The sequence below is a fragment of the Lepus europaeus genome, chromosome 14 (genome assembly GCF_033115175.1).
Source record: "Lepus europaeus isolate LE1 chromosome 14, mLepTim1.pri, whole genome shotgun sequence".
NCBI classification, from domain to species: domain Eukaryota; kingdom Metazoa; phylum Chordata; class Mammalia; order Lagomorpha; family Leporidae; genus Lepus; species Lepus europaeus.
The window spans coordinates 13,644,606-13,667,556 of NC_084840.1; the positions used below are offsets into that span (position 1 = coordinate 13,644,606).

Here is a 22,951-nt window from a genome sequence, read left to right on the forward strand (position 1 = left end):
AAATATTTTTTAAACATAATTTCAGATGGCAGACTTAGCAGTCGAAATATTGTTCACTTAAGTCTTCATTTCTACAGTAAAACTGATGAAAGAAGCTAAGGATGTAGTCAGGATTAAAGCTGTTTTGCACCATGACCAGTGGCAGTATTCTCTCTGGACCCAACCATCCCTGTTTTCAATAAAACCAGAGGAGAATCCTTTCCCTGGAGTCCTGTTAGGCTGGGGCTGCTGTTGGAACTGTCATCTCCACACAAAAGGGACAGGGTTGGGTTTTACAAATGTGAAGCCTAATTGGGAGATCTTCATGGCTGTCCCCTTGGCATTTATTTAAGCCTCATCAACAAAACGGGAAGTAACCATACTAATTAGCACACCAGCACACAAATTGCTGTTTGCTGGGGGTGGACTGCAGGTTCACAATCTATTACAGAAATAAGCTAAGCAATGGGACACGGGCTTAAAACAAAACAATTTAGACCTTTTTAAAATTTTCCAATAGTACCCAGATTATAAAACCTTACTTTTAAAATTCCTAGAATTCAAATTAGCATAATCCATTTTCATTTTTAAAATCAGATGAAAATAAAGTCTTTCTTTGACAAGTCTAGGTGGAAACTGGAAATGTGAAGTTCTTTACACAGCTGAGATTCACTTCTGAAATGCACTAATCAAATGGATTAGGATGGCAAGAGACCAGTTCACATTCTTTACTCAGACCATTTTACTGACAATAAAATGACATTCTCAAGGTCTTATGAGCCTATAACTAAGGGGTTTCTCAGTACAGCAGGTGCATATTTCTTTTCAAATCATATACTGACATCTACAGTCACCCCTACTTAAAGTGAACCAGGATAAGTTGGGGGCTCTCCATTGCTTTAGAGTCAGGACAAAAGAAAGTCAGATGGTGCCATTGTTAAAAGACACATGGAGGGATCGGTGCTGTGGCATAGCTGGCAAAGCCACCACATGCAGTGCCAACATCCCATATGGGCGCCGGGGCGAGTCCCAGCTGCTTCACATCCAATCCAGCTCTCTGCTATGGCCTGGGAAAGCAGTAGAAGATGGCCCAAGTCCTTGGGCCCCTGCACCCACATGGGAGATCTGGAAGAATCTTCTGGCTCCTGGCTTTGGATCAATGCAGCTCCAACTGTTGTGGCCATCTGGGGAGTGACCCAGCAGATGAAAGATCTCTCTCTCTCTCTCTCTCTCTCTACCTCTCTGTAACTCTGCCTTTGAAATAAATAAATAAATCTTTTAAAACACACACACATGGAGCCCAAGCAGTATGTATACATACAAATGAAGAGCCACCAACTGTGCTATTATGTTTTATACATGTTTTATCTCTGAAGCCAACAGCATCCTAGGAAAATGACACGTATTGTTATTGCAATTTTACAAATGTGGAAAGCAAGGCCTGGGGATATTTTGTTTGGCTCCATGTTGACCGTTGATGTCTTTTCCAAGTTAAGTTGTGCCTGGCTCTACCCTCCACAGCCTTGTCTCTGACTCCCTCGCCTTCCCAAGCATACCACCCTATGCAAAGGCTGGGCAGTACTGCATGGGGACCCAAGATCTGGAATCAGTCCACTGGCCTTTGAAGTCCTGCTCTATTTATTACCTGTAGAACACTGGGAATATTTCTTAATCATTATGTTTACTGTTTCTAAATCTGAAAAATAGGGATAATGATTGGATTGCTGAGTTTAAAATGAGCCACATAATTCTCTCTCTCTCTCTCTCTCTCTCTCTCTCTCACTCTCAGACACACACACACACACACACACAGCCAGCTGTCCAGAAAACTGTACATCTTCCCTATGTTCTCCAAGGCTTCCTCTACTACCCTTTTATAAATTCAATTCCATAAACCTTGAGGTTGGAAATTGGTAGTAAGAACATGTAAATTACCTGGGTCAGCAAATTCCAAAGGTCCCTACAGAATATTGCTTTTAGGTAATTAAATTTACCACAGGGCAACTCTTTTAAGAGAATTTGGTTATCTTATGAATCAGATGGTTGATGGGACCTAGAAGATGGCTCCTCTTGGCACATTTATGCTGAAAAACTGAGGTGACTCTTCCAAATTCATGAGCTTTACAGAAGGAAGAAACGAGCGTATTTTACGTATTTTATCTATCTATCTACCTATCTATTATTTATTTATTGCTGGTTCAACTCCCCTGTGAGAGCTTGGTCAACATTGAGGAAATTAAACCATGCTGGATTAAGAGAATAATGAATCTGATCATTTTGAATAATAAAAACTACATAAAAGAGACCAAAAACAAAACCCCCAACTTTTTTCCCTAAAACAGAGATCTTTGCCTCTATTGGGTGTCTCTACCGGGGACCTCAACCAGAATGTGAACTCACAGGACGTCATAGTGACCTGAGCATGCACAGGCTCTACCTCACTTCCTAAAACGGGCAACTTCTGAGTGACCTCAACACAAAGACAAAAGAAAACCTGGTCATTACGAGTCATGTTGCTCTGATCTTCTCTTTGTTTTGACTGTTAAGCAAGGGAGTGGGCTTAACAACATCCTACTACACTTACTTTCTCTCTGCCTTAAGTATTACCTAACAAAGTTTAATCTTTTAGTCTGTGATTCTTTTGTAAATGGCCAAATTATGAATCAATAATTTCCCTAACATATTCATTGAGTCTGACTTTAACCACATCTTACAACTTCTAGAAATACTTAGATATTTAATTGAAAATCTTAATATGTTCATATCATGGAGAATTGGGGGTAAGAGGACTCACTAATTTGGTAAATAGCAAAAAACAGTAATGTTCATGGCTCCAGTATCAACTTTCTCTCTTCCATAACATAACAGATTATATTCAGTGGAATCAATGGAACTGGATTATCTGCAGAAAGTGAATCAAGGCTATTTCTTCAGTATCAGACTGCAGAGAAAATCCCTCCTGATTTCTTTATGCAACATGCAAACTGCGGATTGCACCCTTTTTTAAAACTTGTGTTAAGTGGCTCAACTCTCATGTGGGAACTAAATATAATCTTAAATTTACCAAGTTTCAGATTTATTGGCAAAGACCAATCCTCTAGGAAATCACAACTATAGATTTGGGGGGGGGGTTTTGCAAAGATGATTTTTTCACAAATATCATCATAAGGCAAAGGGAAGTAGTTGGTAAGAGACACTGTCATGGTCCCTGAAGCCTCTCCTCTGATAACTGCTTCCCTTGTTCACTCTTCTCACTTGACTGCCATCCCAGTGTCCTTGGTAATGTGGTTCTCTCCCTGCTGCTCCAGTCGGAGTTCACTGAACCAAGGATAAGTTCTGGTCCAAGGGAACCAACTGTATTCTTCCCAAGTAATTAGATTCTTGAATTGTCCATTTATAGTACCTGCTTCAACTGGGAGCCTACAAGAGATCTATCAGGGCACAGAGAAGCAGAGAAAGCCAGTGTACAGAATGCACAAAGAATAAACAAGAGATCACGCAGGTGCTAATAGAGGAGCTGGGGTAGAGAGGAGCGTGAGGAAGGAGAGAAGGTGGAGAGGGAGACGGAAGGGGAAGGAGAGAGAAGGGAGAGGAAGAGAATGAGATGGACAGGGAAAGGAGAGAGAAGGAGAGGAACAGAGAGAGAAGAGGGAAGGGGGACAGGGAGAGGCGAAGGGGCGAGGTGGGAAGGGAGGGGAGCAGAAAGAGGGTGATGCTCTCCTCTGATTTTTCTTCCAATCTTATGAGAGGCCTACATACATTTTAGTATTCAGATGTTCCAAGAAATACCTGTATCCTCATGCTAAATATCCTAATATTATTATTTAATTTATGTGAGTTTGTTAATACCATAAATCACTACAAAAGTAAGTAGATAATTCAAATCAAGGACTAGATGACAATTCACTTTGACTACTGCATGCTCTGTTTTTACTAATATGCTGCTGCTGCCCACACACTGGCTATCATTTCAGAGCAATACAACCATCAGCTCAAAGAAGTAAAATTAGTATTGAGATAAAGCATGGTTTCTAGGAGCCTTGCAGTGCATAAACTTCAAAGGCAGAAGGAGCAGGAAAAACATTTGTGAGAGGGCTAAAAATTTAACTCTTTGATAAGTATAAATGTGAACTGAAAATAAAACGATCAAATTAATTTAGAGGAAACAGCAGGTAGGCATTTAACCTAACAGTTAAGACATGAATGCCCCACCTCAGGGCACTTGGATTCAATTCCCAGCTCTAACTTCTGCTTCCAGCTTTCTGCCATTGAAGACCCTGAGAGGCCACAGGGATGGCTCAAGTATTTGGGTTCCTGCCACTCACATGGAAGACCTGGATTGAGGTGCCAGTCCCCGGCTCTGACCCCGACCTTGCTATCACAGCCATTGTAAGTGAATGAGCAGATGGGAGCTCGCTCTGTTTGTGTCTTTCTTTGTCTTTCAAAACATGCATAAGAAAACAATCAAAATAGGCCAGCGCGGCTCACTAGGCTAATCCTCTGCCTTGCGGCGCCGGCACACTGGGTTCTAGTCCCGGTCGGGGCACCGATCCTGTCCCGGTTGCCCCTCTTCCAGGCCAGCTCTCTGCTGTGGCCAGGGAGTGCAGTAGAGGATGGTCCAAGTGCTTGGGCCCTGCACCCCATGGGAGACCAGGAGAAGCACCTGGCTCCTGCCTTCGGATCAGCGTGGTGCGCCGGCCGCAGCGCGCCTACCGCGGTGGCCATTGGAGGGTGAACCAACGGCAAAAGGAAGACCTTTCTCTCTGTCTCTCTCTCACTGTCCACTCTGCCTGTCAAAAAAAAAAATTAAAAAAAAAAGAAAACAATCAAAATATTAAATTATAGATAAATATTATGAGGTAAAAATTATTGAACATTTGAACCTTAAAAATTTTAGCTGTTAGATGGGTATCTGGCATACTGGTTAGGATGCCACTTAGGAGACCTGCGCCCCCCATCAGAATGCCTGGATTAGAATCTCAGCTTTATTCCTGATTCCAGCTTACTACTAATACCTACCCTGGGAAGCAGCAGGCTCAAACAGTTTGGTCCCTGCCCCCAAAGTGGGAGACCTAGATGGAGTTCCCTGTTTCCACCTTCTGTGCATCACAGCCCTGGCTGTTGCTGGCATTTGGGGAGTGAACCAGCAGATGGGAGATCTCTGTCTCTGTCTCTGTCTCTGCCTGTTTGTAGGTGTGTGTTAATGCTTTCAAATTTAAAAAAATTCTTAAACAGCTGTTAAAATACACACACACACACACACACATATATATATATATACCAATTGATATAATGGAAACATGTACAGAAAGAAACATATATAATGGGCATATATATTTACTGAAACTCAGATATTTATCCCTTGAAAATTTAAGATTATTTTTGAAACACTATTAACATCTGCATCATAATTCTAAATATGTCAGGTTTAACAAATTCATATACACCAAGTAGGAATATATGTTAGAATTCTTTATAGAATAAACTCCATTTCTCCCTATTCTTGTTAGAGCTATCATTTTTCTCACATTTACTTGAAAATCATAAAACGCTGACAAATAGAGATAACAGAATTAATGATATTGTAATAAGTGAAGGCTCTAAGGATTCAGAGTAAGTTACAATGGATGCAACCTATTATCTCAAAGGGTTTTCTGTAACCTAATACAATTTTCTCTGTCAGAGGATCTGTAGCTAATAATATTGTATTGTATTCTGGAAATTTTCTAGAGGAGTAGATTTTAGGTGCTCTCACCACACCAAAACATAAATAAATAAATAAATAAATAAATAAATAAGTAGCTCTGAGGTGATGGATATGTTAATTTTCTTGAGTTTAGTAATAACTTTATGTCATACATGAATATCAAAACATCATGTTGTATACCTTTGTATACAATACAAAATAAATTTTGTTTCTGGTAATTAATACAAAAAGTTAGTAATTTATTTGGTACTAAATTATAATAGAAATTCTACATCATAATAAGGAAAAGATAGATTTAAATTAAAATATGAGGAGCTGAAACTAGTTCTCGTAATGTTGCCATTATGAAAGGTGTTGCTCTGATTTAAATGATTTCTTTCCATCTTAAAGTTTGAAGCAGTAAAGGAGGTACTCATAGGCAACAAAAATCTCATTTTATTCACATACAATCTAATCAGTGTGGTATAAATAAGCTAAATGTGCTAACAGTACGACAATATATATTTTTCAAAAGTTTTTAAGATGTTAAAGCTTGACAACAGACAAGAATTGAACCTAACTAATTATGAGGGAAAAAAAAAAACAGAAAAATCAATGGCAAATCCATCATTAGTTTACAAGTTAACACATGTTCTCCAGTTAACAGCAGTGGCCAGAAAAGGTTTCTACACTCACACCATAATTACTTTATTGAAGGGCTTACTTGTTTACATCACACAATCAACCTTTACCAACATGCTATAATGAGGCAATTCTAACCTATAAAAACATTGGCTGAATACATGGGAAATCAGAGAGGACGTATTTTACCAAAGTAGTCCAGTGAGGGCAGAGAATTTCTGTTTTTCCTTAGAGATAATCCTTGGTATCAAGAAAAGTGCCTGGCACACAGTAGGTAGGTACTGAATGACAGAATGAATGAGTTTTCTGTAGTTTCACAGGCGCTTTCCCACTGTTAAATACCACAATGGTTGGAAACCTGGGACCCTCCAGAAGCCCATGTTGGAAGTGGATTCCAACTGTTAACAGTACTTAGACATAGGATCTTTAAAGAGGGGATTAGGCCTTGAATGGCCCACCCTCGTGGTATAAAAGAGCAAGCTGGGTCCCCTCTTATTCTCCCTTGTCCTTCTGCCTTCCGCCATGGGATGATACAGAAAGAGGGCGCTTGCCAGAGAGGCTAGTGCTTTGATCTTAGACTCCCTAGCCACTAGGTATGTGAGAAATACATTTCTGTTCTTTATAAATCGCCCAGTCTCAGGCATTCTGTTACAGCAGCACAGAATGCCTAAGACAAAGACACACGGAGGCGCTTTATTGTGACATTTCTGTGTTGCTTGCCCAGCTGGGAGGCCCCATAGCAATGGAGATGAGATTTTGTCCTCTGCTACTCTATGAGACTAAACACACGTGATTTACCACTCTAGCTACCAACTTTGTCATCCGTAAACCTATAACAAATGAATCTTTGCAGCTACTGCCAGTTGTATCACTTTTTAACTATAATCCACTTAAGAATACATTTTTAAAGCTAATTTTCTAAGGCAACTTAAAATACTATTTGAATAACACATATTTTGCTTTGTTAAACCTTCAGAAACATACTTACTAAATTGGAGACACACAGCTATGCTTCTGAACACTGCCACTTGGGACAACTTTTGAAGCAGCATCAGTACGTGAGCATAAGCTTTTAATGTTTACGGCAGAAAAAGACATGCAGAGGTCTGCAGCTTACGGCGGTCAGACTCCCCATTTTTGGCTTTACAATGGTGAGAAAGCAATATGCTTTCAGTAGAAATTGTGCATTAGATTCTGAATGTTGGTCTTTTTCAGGGTTAGTGGTATGTGGAACAATATTCCCTTGAGAAACCAGAGTTCCCAGTCAGCCATGTGACCTGGAGTGCAAGCGACCAAAACTACACAGTGCCCTGTGCTGCCAAAGTTAGAATGCTCGGGAGGGCAGTGTGCTAAATGCATTTCTGACATATTTTCAGTTTACATGCATTGTAAGTTGAGGAGCATCTGTGTTCTGTGTTCATCCTCTAATTTCTATAGACTGTTTTAATGGTTATATTCCCATGGATGGATGCCTTTCATTTGATTTTTTCGTACAGGAAATTGCATGTTTCCTGTTCATCATCAAGCTGTTTACACTCTACGAAAATCATACATTTAATTCTTTCTTTCCTCATTGGAACTAGAAACTCTATGAGGACATGACTTAAGGTACAGATTGTGTATCCCTTATCTGAAATGTCTGGTACCAAAAGTATTTCAGATTTCAGGAGCTTTGGGATTTTGGAATATCTGCATATACATAATGAAGTATCTTGGGGACAGGCCCACGTCTACAAATGAAGTTCATTTACGTTTCATATACACTGAACATACATAGCCTGAAGGTGATTTTGAACGTTATTTATAGGGCACCTGCACTTGGACTGTGACGCAGCATAGAGGTCGGGTGTGCAATTTTCTACTCGTGGCATCATGTCAGCTCTCAAAAATTCATGGATTTGGGAGCACTTCAGACGAAGCTGACATCCAGAGCACAGTTTCTCAATCCCCTTACAGCATTCCAGATTCCACTGACTCCTCTCCTTGACCAAAATGCAGGTTTTCTTTTATAAGGCAGAAAAACTTGGGTCCAAAATTATTGATTGAAATTATATAATTAGAAAGTGGAGGAAAAAGGGTAAACAATCCTACCTGCGCAAGCTTACGCTTTTGTAGGTTTTCTCCCTTTTCACCATGTAATGTGTAAACTGGTGTATACTGTACAGAACCAGAACAGGTACCATAATCTTCCTCATTTTCCTACACATGACAAAATATGCAAATAATTATTTTAAAATACTCCTTTTATTGCTACAGTTATTTGATTACCAAAGTATCTCATATGCATACAAATAATAATACTTTGAGTTTAAAGGATCTATGTAGAAAGAAGATTCATTTTTCTATAACATGAATTAATCACTCCCAAAATAACCTTTGATTATTATGAATAACTGAGATAAAGTTTATATGAAGATAATATGCTCTTCATTACTACATTGGCAATTTGAAGCAGTAAATTTTCTCTAAAGGTAAAAAATTCAAAATATCATAATTGTTAATAAAATCTGTAGAGATCTAATACGTAATCAACTCAAACACACCCATAAGTATACACATACATATTTATATGCCTGCAATATTCCTAGAATCAAACACAAATTTTCATACATAGTCTTTTGTAAATTAGCAACATTCTTTAATTTAAAATAATCACTGTCAGAAAGAGTCTATGAAACCAAATGATAGCATTTCTGGATCTGTTCTACAACAAAATATCTTTTAAAAATACTTCCCATCTTGAAGCAAGAACTTCAGTTGTGATATCAAGGCAATCAACCTTATGAAACCATACATCCTGTTAAAGCAGCTTTGAAGACCTCCACAGTTCTCTGATAAAGCATGCAAATAGTAAAGAGATTATTCAGGGGATGCACACAGAATGGCAGGGTTGCCAGAAGGACTGTTATGAAAAATACATTCTTGAACAAAGGGATAAGCATATTTCAAAGTCATGTGATTTGTAAAGCTTAAGCTTCAGACTAACATAAGAATCCAGGTAAAATAAAGAGAAGATGAGAACACACCTTATGCTTTAGCTTACTCTTCACTTCTTTCAGGCCCAGCTTTGCATGATTTTTTGCCTAAAAAATGAAATAAATGTGTCTAGGTCAGGATGGTTCTATAACAATATAAAGAGTAAGTATAGAAATATCACATTTAACTGCAGTTGCTAAAATTCCTGTTATATAGAGAAAAAATTGTAATATTCACTGTATTTTCAGGAACACCATACCCGTTACTACTCTCTTAGACCTAAATGAGTTGGTAAAAACATGATTAGTTTTCATTTGCATACAAATATCATACAGAGGGTAACATGAGCAGTTTTGCCTCCTCAGCTCTAAAGAAAACAAAGAGAATTCATCCGATTAGTCACAGCCATTCTTAGTTTGGAACTATGCCAAACACAGAGAAGTGACAGCATGACCCAGCAACAAGCTGTTTGAGAAAAGAAACTCAAGCAACTTTCCAAAGCATTACGAAAGTGCTTCTACAAGTAGAAACATATTTTATTAGCAGGACAGTCTTAATGTTATGGTTGTTTCATATACAGTCTTGCTGGTAAACATCAAAAGTCATTTACCAATTTAAAGGCTATTCTCATGTTTCACCGGAAGCCAGCTCCAGCATTTCAGTGTGGCCATGCTATGAACTGAGTGGGGCGTAACTCGTCTAAAGATAACTGGGAGCAGGCATTTGATGCAGCAGTTGAGATGCAACTCAAGACACCCACATCCACAGCGGAGTGCCCGGGTGCCGTGGTTTGATCTTGGCTCCTCTTCAGATCCCAGCTTCTAGCCAATGCACACTCTGGAACCCAGCAGGGACAGATCTCTGCCACATACTGGGAGGCTACACTGAGTTCCTGGCTGCTGGTCCAGTCTGGTCCACTCCCACTGTAGAGGACACTGGAGGGACTGAACCAGAGGATGGAAGAGCTCCCTGTCTCTGTCTCTTTGCCTTTCAAATAAATAAATAAATAAATATTGTTTAAATCTAGCTTTTGCTCCACTTGAAATTCCCAAACACAATAGCCAAAGTAAAATGAGGAGAGAAAAGGAAACCACATGTATTTTATGTTTTCTAATTATATGACTGTATACTGGGTGTTTAGAGTATATTATCTCATTTAGTTACAACAACTCTATGAGGTTAGTATTACAATTTTTTAAAAAGATTTATTTATTTATTTATTTGAAAGTCAGAGTTACACAGAGAGAGAAGGAGAGGTGTAGAGAGAGAGGTCTTCCATCCGATGGTTCACTCCCTAGTTGGCTGCAATGGCTGGAGTTGCGCCAATCCAAAGCCAGGAGCCAGAAGCTTCCTCTGGGTCTCCCACGCAGATGCAGGGGCCCAAGGACTTGGGCCATCTTCTACTGCTTTCCCAGGCCATAGCAGAAAGCTAGATGGGAAGTGGAGCAGCCAGGACTTGAACCGGTGCCCATATGGGATGCCGGCACTGCAGACGGTGGCTTTACCCGCTATCCACAGGGCCGGCCCCAGTATTACAATTGTTATCGCATTCTACAAGGAAAGTGACTCAAGAAAAATAAGTCTGTAATGTCCAGATTCAAATCCAGGTTTATTTAATTATAAAGTTCAACTTCTTTTATCAAAGAAGAGGAGGAATTAAGCTTCCAAAAAGACATATACTGAATTTAAGCTTTACCAAAAAGAAGACCTCTGGATCCTCACTATCGACAGAGAACCTGGGTGTGTGCAGACTCAAGACTCTGAATGGAAAGCCCTTATTCCTAGGTAACCATCTTGCTTTCCCAGAGGTCTTCTAGGAGGGGAAATACATCTTTCCCAAGTTCCTGAAGGGGGAGGTTCTTATCTCTTCTTTGCAAGTATCTCTGGTATCCAGGACACTATCTGGCATACATCAAATGCATAAGAATATCTTGAACTGAACTACACAACTATTAATTGTCCATGAATCAAAACCAAATCATATTATACATGGCAAAAGAAAATCAGATAAGTTAATTATATAACTCATGGTTCTTAAAAATTGGTAAAATATTTTCATATCATTATTTTATTTGTAAAGGATCGACTTGAAGAGTTTATATTGATCTCTGTATTTTCATTAGGTACAAATGGCTGCCATCTCCTAGAATTTTTATCCATCCTTGCTTTGCTCACATTTGACCATTTTTCTAGTTTACCTAGATATCTTCTAAACCACCTGATGACACTAATCTTTCAGATGCTCCTTAACGTATATAGTTGAATCTACTGTTAGGTTTTGTAATTCATGCACTGATTCACTTAAATATGCATTGCGCTAAATGGAGTACAGATTTTTTCCCAGCCTTTTCAACTTACAAGCTGAACTCAGTAACAAGCACTCTACAAAAATGCACCAAGAAAATGACTTTGACTAATATTTTAAAATACAAAGTTCTAGCAAGAAACATGACATAGAAAACCTTTTAGCAAAATCAAATATGTATTTCACTTGGTTGTAATTATTAGATGCACAAGACAGTGTGTGTGTCAGCTCTGCTTTGCTTTACATCACCTATAAGTACAGCAAAGCACAAGTACAGAAAGCACAAAAAATTCTAAGCCTAGAGATAAATATAGAGAAATGTTATAAACACAGAACAAGCTCCTAATTTACTTCTACAAGTACTTATTCAGTACTTATGCAGTATTTTTAAGCATGGAGCAGAGATAGGGACACAAATACAGGATCAGGGCAGTATCTCCTTTCCAGTACCCACTGTGATCTCAGCGCTAACTGCAATGATGAGTACTAGGCCTTGTTCACTAGAGGCACACAAATAATTTTGAATGAATGAAATAGTGGTAAACACATGGCTCCTACTTTTTAAAAGTTTACCATTTTTAGAAAATCAAGGTAAATCAATTCTATTAAACTCACAGAACAGAATTTTAGAGTTCTGTTCAGAGCAATTTGTGGCTAAAGGAGAAATTTTAGCATACAGATTTTAGGAAATGAGCAGGTACAACTACGGATATCACAAAATGACTTATTTACCTTCCTCATACCTCAATTGCTGTATGACATGATCACAAGGCAAGTGACAAAAGTGAACAGGGGGTGGGCATTTATCATACTGGTTATGACGCAGGTTGAGGCTCTTACATCTTACAGTGGGAGTAGACCCAGATGGTGTTCCAGGCTCCTGGCCGGGCAGGGCTCCATCCTGGCTGTTGCGTCTATTCGGGAAGTGCACCAGCAGATGGACAAGATATATCTGTCTCTCTGTGTCAGAGTACCTGGTTCACTGTGTGGCTTCACTCCTGCTTCTAGCTTCCTGCTGATGCTGACCCTGGGGGCAGCCATGATGACTCAATAGTTGGACCCCTGACAGCCACATGGGAGCCTAAATTGAGTTCCTAGCTCCTGGCTTTGGCCCTGAATCAGGCCATTGCTGGCTTCTGGGGAGTGAACCAGTAAGTGGGAACTTTATGTCTGCTGTCTCTGTGCCTCTCCAATAAATAATTTTAAAAAATTTTAAAGGTAATTAAGTATATTCTAAAGACCTTGACTTGCCTGAAATTCATTTAATGAATACTTCTAAAGGCAGAATTTTTAAAAAGTATATTCACTTCCTTTTATTTAAAATGGACAAAGACAGAGAGAGATCTTCCATGTGCTAGTTCATTCCCCAAATGCCTGCAATAGCCACAGGTAGAATAGGCCAAAGCCAGGAGCTGGGAACTCAACCTGAATCTCTCACATGTTTGAATGAGCTGTCACCTGGTGCCTCCCTCCATGTGCATTTGCAATACACAGGGATCATAAGTGGAGCTGCTACCTGAATCCGGGCACTTTGATAGGGTACATAGGGTTCCAAGTGCTGTCTGAATTGCTATGGCAAATTCCTGTTTCAGAATTTTAGATTTGGAGTGATTTTATTGCCTTTCAGAGAAGGTTTTAGAATAAAATCACCTATAGATTAGGATAAATTTTTAAATAATGAATAAGGTTTTGAATATATGTGCTTTATTGTGATTTCTGAAAAATATGAACGAAATAAAGGAGCAAAAGCACACATTTGGCAAAACAATGTAATTTCTCTGAGACTGAGGAACCTCGAGTGCTCACTCCAGGAGTAAAATGAGGGACTGTTATCTATGAATCTTTTTAAGAATATTAAATGAATATGGGAACATGACTCAACATTAGTTTGGCTTTTCACATGGCAGATGTGTGCTATTTCATTGTGAAAAAAACCTCTTCAAAATCTTATCCTAAATCAACCTACCAGATGGTGATCTACTCAGAGAGGTTCCTAAGCAAAGTTGGAAAAAACCAGACAGACAGCGGAGGCTGGGATTTCTAAGGCAAAATGATTAACTCTTCCTAGTTTGCTTTTTAGATGAAGTTTCAGACAGTTTGGAATTTGGTAAATTGTGAGTCAACTCTGTAGATTAGCTTCCCTACCTGAAATGTAACCTTTGAAATATTTTTTTAAACAGAAAGTGTAGCGGTATGGATGAGGGAACTTCAAAAAGTTGTGGAAAATGGAACTAAAAGTGTGAGTTTATTTTGGTGTAAAACATTTTACATGCAAAAACTTTTTAAAAAAAATGGAAAGTGTGAATTACGAAAAAACTATGTATGAACTTAAAAACTGTTTTGCCTCAAAATAACTTCATACCTCTAATCATTTTTCCACAGACTTTTTGAAGAAGCCTTAAATATCAAAGTTACAAGTCAAGGAAAGCACATAAGCTCTAAACTTTAATTAAAATATATTTTAACTCCCTCACAACAATTCATTTATTGAGAAAGAATTTAAAAATAAATTGTTACAAGATCCAAACTACTGCCCTGAATATTTTTAGAAATATAGAGTAGGGGACAGTGTTATAGCATGGCAGCGTCCCATATGAGTGCCCATTCAAGTTCCAGCAGCTCTACTTCCAGTCCAGCTCCCTGCGAATGCGCCTGGGAAGGCAGTGGAGGATGGTTCACGTACCTGGGCCCCTGCCACCCACATGGGAGACCCAGATGATGTTCCAGGATCCTGGCCTGGCAGGGCCCCATCCTGGCTGTTGTGGCTATTTGGGAAGTACACCAGCAGACAGACAAGATATCTCTGTCTCTCTGTGTCGCTCCCTCTTTGATACTCTGCCTTTCATATAATAAACAAAAATAAATATTTTAAAAATCTAGAATATTTGTGACTTATGGAATTTAAGAAAAAAAAAAGTCAGTTAACACCAACACATTAGCTTCTTGAGAGAAGCTCAGCTAGTGTGAGGCAGACTTGTGCTGAAACCAAGCTCCCATCAGTCCTGTGGGGGCACAGAAACAGATATGTGAACACTTTAGGCGGGGTCAGCAGAGCTTTTTTCAGGAGAACTAAGGCCTAAGCTCAGTCTGACCGGATGAATTGGTGTCTATTAGGTGCATGAAGGCCAAGAAATGGATGTTCCAAGCAATAGGAATGGCTTGAGCAAGCATCAAAGTGCAACAGACAGCATCACACATCCCTGGAAAGGGAAAAATAGACCAGGACACAAGAGAGGCAGGTCTTGGCTGTCACACTCAAGAGATTTTTTAATTTATTTATTGCTACTGTTGTCATTATTAATATAAGTCGCTGAGAATCACAGAATAATTTTAATTGAAGAGAATCAATGCGTCTTTAATGGAAGACATTTTGCTTGTATCTTTCTATTCCTACTTGAGCCTCAGGTACATAATTTAAAATATGCTGTTAAATGAAAGAATCAGGACCCAGCACTGTGGCATAGCAGGTAAAGTCACTGTAATATCGGCATCCCATATGAGCACTGGTTTGAGACCTGGCTGCTCCACTTCCAATCCAGCTTCCTGCTAATGCACCTAGGAAAGCAGCAGAAAATGGCCCAAGTGCTTGGGACCCTGTACCCATGTAGGAGACCCAGAGAAGGCTCCAGGCTCCTGGCTTCAGCCTGGCCCAAACACAGCCATTGCGGCCACTGAGTGAATAAACCAGAGGATGGAAGATCTCTCTCTCTCTCTCTGTCTCTCCCTCTCTTTCTCTATGACTCTGCCTTTCAAACAAATAAACAAATCTTTTTAAAAAGAAAGAGAGAAAGAGAAAGAGAGAGAGAGAGAGAAAGAACAGCAGATAAGTTTATTTAAAACAATGAAGGAATAGAATTTTACAAAATATAATTTCATCATATATTGTTTCAATTGGCTGTACAATGTGGTTGTTATACTAAGAAAAAATGAATAAGTATTTTTAGAGTGTACAAAGGGAACATCCTCTCTGTGCAATAATTGTAATAAGGGACTTTGGTCAATATTAACTCTCAATTTAAAAAAAAATCCCTTTTTTAAAGGGAAACAGAAAATATTCTGAACTCACAAGTCTATCACCTGGGAAGATATTCTATCATTTTATCAATAGAACTTTTAAATATCAAAAGAACACTTACAAATTTATATGCTGTCCGTACAGCAGGTGTTGCTTTGGTCATTGCTGTGTTGAACAGTGCACCTCCCTTCTGCAAAAGAGAAACAGAAATATTTTTTTCTAAGACTTTTAGCCCAAGTGCCTTGAAACAAAAACCTGGGCTGGCACTGTGGTACAGCAGGTTAAGCTGCTGCCTGAGATGCCAGCATCCACATGGGCAATGGTTGGAGTCCTGGCTGCTCTAGTTCCATTCACTAATTCACTAGGAAAGCAGCAGCAAAAGACCCAAGTACTTGCGCCCTTGCCACCCATGCTGGAGACCAGCATGAAGCTCCTGGCTCCTGGCTCCGGCCTGATTCGGCCCTGGTCACTGTGGCCATCTGCAGAATAAACCAGCAGATGGGAGATTCTCTCTCTCCCTCTCTCTCTTTCTCTCTCCTTCCCTCCCTCTACCTCACCATGTATATGTCTGACACAGAAGATCTCTCTCTGTAATACTGAATTTCAAATAAATAAATAAATCTTTTTTAAAAAAGTAACATTACAGAAACTATAAAATCCCCATCAAATCCTACCACTGTACCTAATTCCTTATTCTAGGATATAAGGTGACAGGGAAATCTTGCTTTTCAAAACAAGCCACTTATGTTGGGACAAATGCTTTCCATTTTAAACTTAATTTTATGAATATCAACAAACTAAGCATAAGATAAAAATATTTAAGGTATGAGAAGATATATAAGCATTTTCAATGTTACAAAAGCAGCGTAAGTATAAATAGCATGCTGTCGCTGAACATTTCTATGCTTCATCTTGGAAGGATAGTAATTACCTTGACTGTGTGCACCCATTGTTGGTATGACCTCGGGTTCCCTGAAACAGATAAAATTTAGATGCAAGAAAACTTGATTAAAAAATAAATTCATAAGCCAAAATTCATCAATAACTGGTATTTCCAGGCAATTTTTCATTTTATTTTATTTAGTAGGCAAATTATAAATGTTATTAATGAAGCATTGGTATTATAAGAACTAATAAATGGCTCTAATTCTTAGGAACATTTCTTAAATAGACTTTTTTTCTTCATTCATACATGAAGCTAATATATTATCTTCTTTCATTTAACATTAGCTTCTGAAGGGGAAATATAACTTCTCTTTTGAAATACTACATTATTATGCTTTTAGAACTTATTTTTTAATATCTTATGTTTGTGTTGTTTTATAAAAGTTTGCCTCTTTTACAGTTAGGTTCTCTTTAAAACAGTATTTCAAGTACATAAGAAAATATTTAAAACTAGAAGGAAATTTAGAAATACAAGGAACCTCAGGATAAAAAATTTATTGTTAAATACTAATACATATTAATAGCTAATAGTTAAACTGTAAGATATTCTCGACTTGTCAACTTAGATATCTGAAAGATATCATCCCAGAAAATGTGAAGGAAGTCCAGAGTTGAGTCTCTAGAGTAAAATCATTATTAAAAAGCTAAAATGCTGCCAAAACTGGAATAATAAAATCTGATAATCAAAATATTTGATTCAAAAAAAAAAAGTCTAGTCAATAAGATATCAGAAGGCAAAAAAGAAACACAAACACAAATAATGTAATCTTTCTTATCAGCTGATTTGTTAGATGTCAATGATCTCCCTCGCTTAGATATTTAAGTATTCCCTAAATCATAAGAGTGAAGTCACAATAAAAAACAGTCTTCGGTGGCTACTCTGGCACTATCCAGTACCAAGGACTCCTAGAACAGACAGTGCTTTCCTCTTGTCTGTGTGTGGGGGATTTAAAAAAAAAAAAAAGTATCACCTTGCTGATACAAAAGGGAGGCAGAAGGAGCCTTGTCCAAGTGTCCTGCCTTTGCATCAGGAGTCAACACCAAGCAAAAGTGTCCTGGCTCTGGATTCACTTCAATAATCAAAACCTTTCCCTAATTTGAAAAAGAAATAACACATATTCTGGAAGACATCTCTTACTACCCTGCACTGCACTGGCACCTTTGCCAGAGGAAGAAATACAAAGGAAAACAATATTTTTACTTATCTTATGAAATGTCTTATACGACTTAAATGCATTATAAATGTCTACTAGCACTGGTCTTTAGTTATCTTATGAAATGTCTCTCTTATGAAAATGTATCTCCCTAAAATAACCTAAGGAAAAATAAGCAGCATTGTTTATGAGTTTCAGGTACTATTTGGCGTGATCAAATTTTTGAAATTGTATTTCTCTTGCAAAATGATGAAAAATTTCAAGTTGTCTTATCAATTTATGTGAAAATACTTCCCCTTTTAATATTCAGATAATTTGAGCTGAATTTAAGAACAAGTTGTACTGCAAATGAAAATAAATAAAAATATATTCTTAATTATCTAATTCTTCAGTTGCTTTTTCAAAGACAATCAAATGTGTTTCTCTAATACACTCTTTGCACTACTCATGTCCTCTCTTATTTCCTTGTAACCTTTGTTGTTTCTTCCTGTTACACATTTCCTGGTATTTTTTTTTCTCATTTTCCTCTTAAGTTAAGGTTGAAGGTTCTGCAAAGATCTCATGAAAGAAATAAGATGTAACATGTATTTCCTTAACAGTCTTGACTGCAAGGACTCGGTTCAGGAGACAGAAAACAGCTTTTTAAAGTCTGCTTCCATTCACAGAGTCTTTAACCATGGTTTTAAATTCAGACTGAACCTAGGTGTTCTATATCTTGTTGTTCTGGATTGTGCATTTTAATTAAAACCACAATAATTATGAAGTACACACACTCATATTCATTTTATAATAAGCATAATTGTTACCAGCAGAAATGGTAGACAAACTACCACTACAATGAAGTATAAAGGGGAGAAAACAGATAAAACTCTGAAATTTCCTAACTATTTTCGATTAAAGGAACATAATTGTTTCTCTTCTACCTTTTTGGGGGCTCTATGTGTAAAAAACACATGAGACAGAGACAGGAACTTTGCTTTTAGTTAATCAAAGTAGGGAATGCTTGAGTACTATTCTTGTTGACTGAATGCCTTTCGTTAAGATCTGTTACTTTCAGAGAGCAATACATCGCAGTTATTAAAGCAAGAGCCTTGAAGTCTGGTAGACATGTGTTGAGTTCAGAACCTGGCCATTACATCTGTGTGACCCTGAGAGAATTAAGCTGAGTGCCCAAACTCAAATGGGGTAACCCAGCTGCCTCATTGGGTGCTGGATGGATTAAATGAGACCGAATCTGTAGAGCTCTTGGGAGAGTTTCTGTCACATAAGAGCTTCTCTAATACTATGAGAAAATTATGGCCAAGAACAGTTCACTTCTTCGAAGAAGAGGCCTAAATCTTGACATATATTTTTTTCTTTCTTTCTTTTTTTTTTTTTTTTTATTTTTGAGAGGTAGAGTGGACAGTGAGAGAGAGAGACAGAGAGAAAGGTCTTCCTTTTGCCGTTGGTTCACCCTCCAATGGCCGCTGCGGCCGGCGCACCACGCCGATCCGATGGCAGGAGCCAGGTGCTTCTCCTGGTCTCCCATGCGGTGCAGGGCCCAAGGACCTGGGCCATCCTCCACTGCACTCCCTGGCCACAGCAGAGAGCTGGCCTGGAAGAGGAGCAACCGGGACAGAATCCGGCGCCCCGACGGGGACCAGAACCCAGTGTGCTGGCGCCGCAAGGCGGAGGATTAGGCTAGTGAGCCGCGGCACCGGCGACATATATTTTTTTCATAATTTTTGGTTAGGTGACAAGTTTTGGAGTTGATCTTTAGGAACTATTTTTGGAAATATGACAGTCTTATACTAACACACACACACACACACACATACCCCTAAAGATAGATATCTTCTAATTAGCAGTTAAAAGAAAATCTCTAGGGGCCAGTGTTGTTACACAGCAGGTTAAGTTGTCAGCATCCCATATAGGTGCTGGTTTGAGACTCAGCTGCACCAGTTCCGATCTAGCTCCCTGCTAATGTGTCCGGGAAAGCAGTAGAAGATGGCCCAAGTGCTTGGGCCCCTGCACCCAAGTGAGAGACCTGATTCTTGGCTGCAGCCTGGCCTAGCCCTGGCCATTGCAGCCATTTGGGGACTGAACCAGCAAATGGAAGATCTTTCTGTCTCTTCTTCTCTCTCTGTAACTCTGCTTTTCCTATAAGTGAATAAAAACATCTTTTTTAAAAAACAGAACAATACTGATCTTTAATTAGACTATTCATGTTTTTATTTAAAGTCCTATTTTTACTCTATTTTCTTCTAAGAATAATCTCTGTGTACCCATAAAATAATCTAAAATAATAGTATTTGACAGGTATAATTTTTAAGGTACTTTCTTGCTGTACTGATATTAATACTTGTTAAACTAGAAAAGCTACCTACCTCTATTCTATAACAAAAGTACCTGGACCAATGGTTAAGACCACAGGATTTAACTGTATAAAAGGATCATAGTTCTACCCCATTACTGTCACAGATGCCATCTTCAATTCTACAAAAGCTACTAGCCCCACAGGTCATAAAGATAATGAGACAGCAGTTATGTAAATACTCAATAGATGCCTCAAGCAGTTTGTCCATGAGCTGACACTATTTTGCTTGTCTGAGTTTGAAAAGTAAAAAAAAGCACTACTTTAACACAAAAGCACCATTGAAGGTAAATGTTTTCCATAAGCTGAGAAAAGCAAGAAGCTGAATGATCTTGCTGAGTCAAGTAAACTAACTTTTTTCCCCAAGTCAATGCTTTCAATGAAATTTTGTAATTATACCAAATAAAATGCTATAACTCCTAAGTTCATTTACACCTCTTTTAATGAACCAAATATCTCAATCAACCATCTCAATACTTTCTGTATACTTTAGGAAAAAAATTCTTTTTATTTGAAAGGCAGAGGCACACATACACACACACACAGAGAGAGAGAGAGAGAGAGAGAGAGAGAATCTCCCCATTCATTAGATCACTCCTCAAATGTCCAAAACAGCTGGGGCTGGGCTAGGAGCCAAGAACTCCACTTGTATCATGTAGGTAGCAGCAACCCAAAAACTTGAGCAGTGACCTTGCTACCTCCCTGGGCGCATATCAGCAGGAAGCTGGAATGTGGAGCAGAGGCAGGATCTGAATCCAGACGCTCCCAAATGGGATGTGGGCATCTGAACTACTCCCTGGTTTCTGTACTTTTAAGATATGAAAAGGAATCTCACTGAAGAATCAAACTAAGTTTTGTTTTATTTTTTTTATTTTTTTTTATTTTTTTTTTATTTTTTAATTTTTTTTTAATTTTTTTTTATTTTTTGACAGGCAGAGTGGACAGTGAGAGAGAGAGAGAGACAGAGAGAAAGGTCTTCCTTTGCCGTTGGTTCACCCTCTAATGGCCGCCGCGGTAGCGCGCTGCGGCCGGCGCACCGCACTGTTCCGATGGCAGGAGCCAGGTGCTTATCCTGGTCTCCCATGGGGTGCAGAGCCCAAACACTTGGGCCATCCTCCACTGCACTCCCTGGCCACAGCAGAGAGCTGGCCTGGAAGAGGGGCAACCGGGACAGGATCGGTGCCCCGACCGGGACTAGAACCCAGTGTGCCGGCGCCGCAAGGCGGAGGATTAGCCTAGTGAGCCGCGGCGCCGGCCCAAACTAAGTTTTGTGAGATTCGTAGGTAAGTTTCTTAGTTTCTGTCTTTGTACTTTATTACTCAATTCTAACAACTATTTATTCACACATGCACTAACTTTTCTCCTCACAACAAACCTACAAAGAGGTAGAGATCATACTATCCTGCCAGGTCAACAATGAACATATCAAGATATAGAAGACATAAATCTTTGTTTATTTAGTTTACCCAGTATCTAGAACAGTGCCCAGAACATTGTAAACTCTCAGTAAAGAGAGGTTGAACAGATGAAAAGGATATTTCAAAGACTCAAGCAAAATTCTCTGCAAGTCAAACTATGTATTAGAAAAACAGTAAACAGAATATCAATTCATAAATCAGTAACTTCCTAGGTCATTATAACACTGAACATTTATACTGGAAGGACTAGCTATATTTATGCATTGGTAAACTTAAAATTTTCCTGGTGCTGCAGTGTTCTACAATGTAAAAAAGGCCAAGGCGTCTGTGTAACAATACACTTATTTTAAATGTAGAATGAGCTATGGTGCTCAAACTTTTTTTTGGATTATTGTAATCTACTTCAGTCATAATTTCAAGTAATGGCCACAAGTAGTCACTTTCTGGGAGATTAGTACTGTTTAGAAGGAAAGATGTGAATTCATTGGATCTCTGTGTTTTTTATGTCCAGCAACACTGATAGATTGTCCAAGCCAATAGCTACTGATTCATGAGCTCATTTTAAAGCCTCTGTAACAGATATATCAAGCAAAATAAATTAATATCAATTCTTAAGGTGAGAAAATATACTGAAGATACTACACATTTAGGAGAAAACAGTGTTTGTAAAAGAGATTATATCAGACACAGTGCAAAAATCAAGCGTGATTGTTATTCAGAAATTCAATAACCATGCTTTACCTCCACAAAAGCCTCCTGAAGTAATCTCTTCTTCAAATACATCAGAAAACCCCCTTCCTGCATTTAGTTTTGCCAGTCGACCATCAATAAACTGAAATTAAAAAGTTTCATGTTAGTTTGTTATTTGTTCCTCCAAGCTTACATTTCTACTTATAAAAATATCACTAGTAGGCTATCTCATGCCCAACACACATGTACTGATACATGGTGTAGAGACACAAACACAATAAGAAAATTCTCAAACAGTGGAAAGCAAGTGTTCAGTGAATAATAGGTAACCAGTGAAACCACAACTGTACAGAACAGACCCTAGCTTTGTTCAGGGGAAACCACAGAGTACAGCAGTAAAGGGCCCCGGCTCCGGTAGGCTGCTCTGCCCACAATCTCTGGAGAGGCTGTGCATAAGAGGCCCCATTGCCTTGTGAAGCCATGGGGATGCGTCCTCTCTCACAAGACCCATTTCCTCAATAACTCAGTCACTGAGCAACAGAATAAATATGACTCTCACAATAACTGATGAATCAGAATTACTATTATTAACTTAAATACGTAAACACATATTGATTTGACATGCATATGGCTATCATAAACAGTATTTTTCCATGTTCTTAATAAAGAGATTGGAGTGGGAAACAAAAGCTAACATAAACACCTGGAGATCTTGTTCAAAATGGAGCTGCCCTGGAGAGTATCTCCCTTCACCTGCTCTGCCCCATTCCTATTTGTTTAATACACAC

At 38.7% G+C, this 22,951-nt stretch overlaps 1 protein-coding gene across 4 annotated transcripts in view; it reads right to left on the reverse strand.

Moving 5' to 3' along the window:
• DENND1B (DENN domain containing 1B) overlaps window positions 1–22,951 on the reverse strand; it is a 269,366-nt gene that overhangs the window by 24,852 nt on the left and 221,563 nt on the right. For all 4 annotated transcript variants that reach the window (XM_062211550.1, XM_062211548.1, XM_062211551.1 and 1 more), the window contains 5 exons: window positions 22,215–22,305; window positions 16,535–16,575; window positions 15,725–15,793; window positions 9,334–9,390; window positions 8,399–8,506 (listed from right to left, as the gene is read on the reverse strand). In XM_062211550.1, the coding sequence (XP_062067534.1) occupies window positions 8,399–8,506; window positions 9,334–9,390; window positions 15,725–15,793; window positions 16,535–16,575; window positions 22,215–22,305 (366 nt within the window). The remainder of the gene's footprint in view (window positions 1–8,398; window positions 8,507–9,333; window positions 9,391–15,724; window positions 15,794–16,534; window positions 16,576–22,214; window positions 22,306–22,951) is intronic.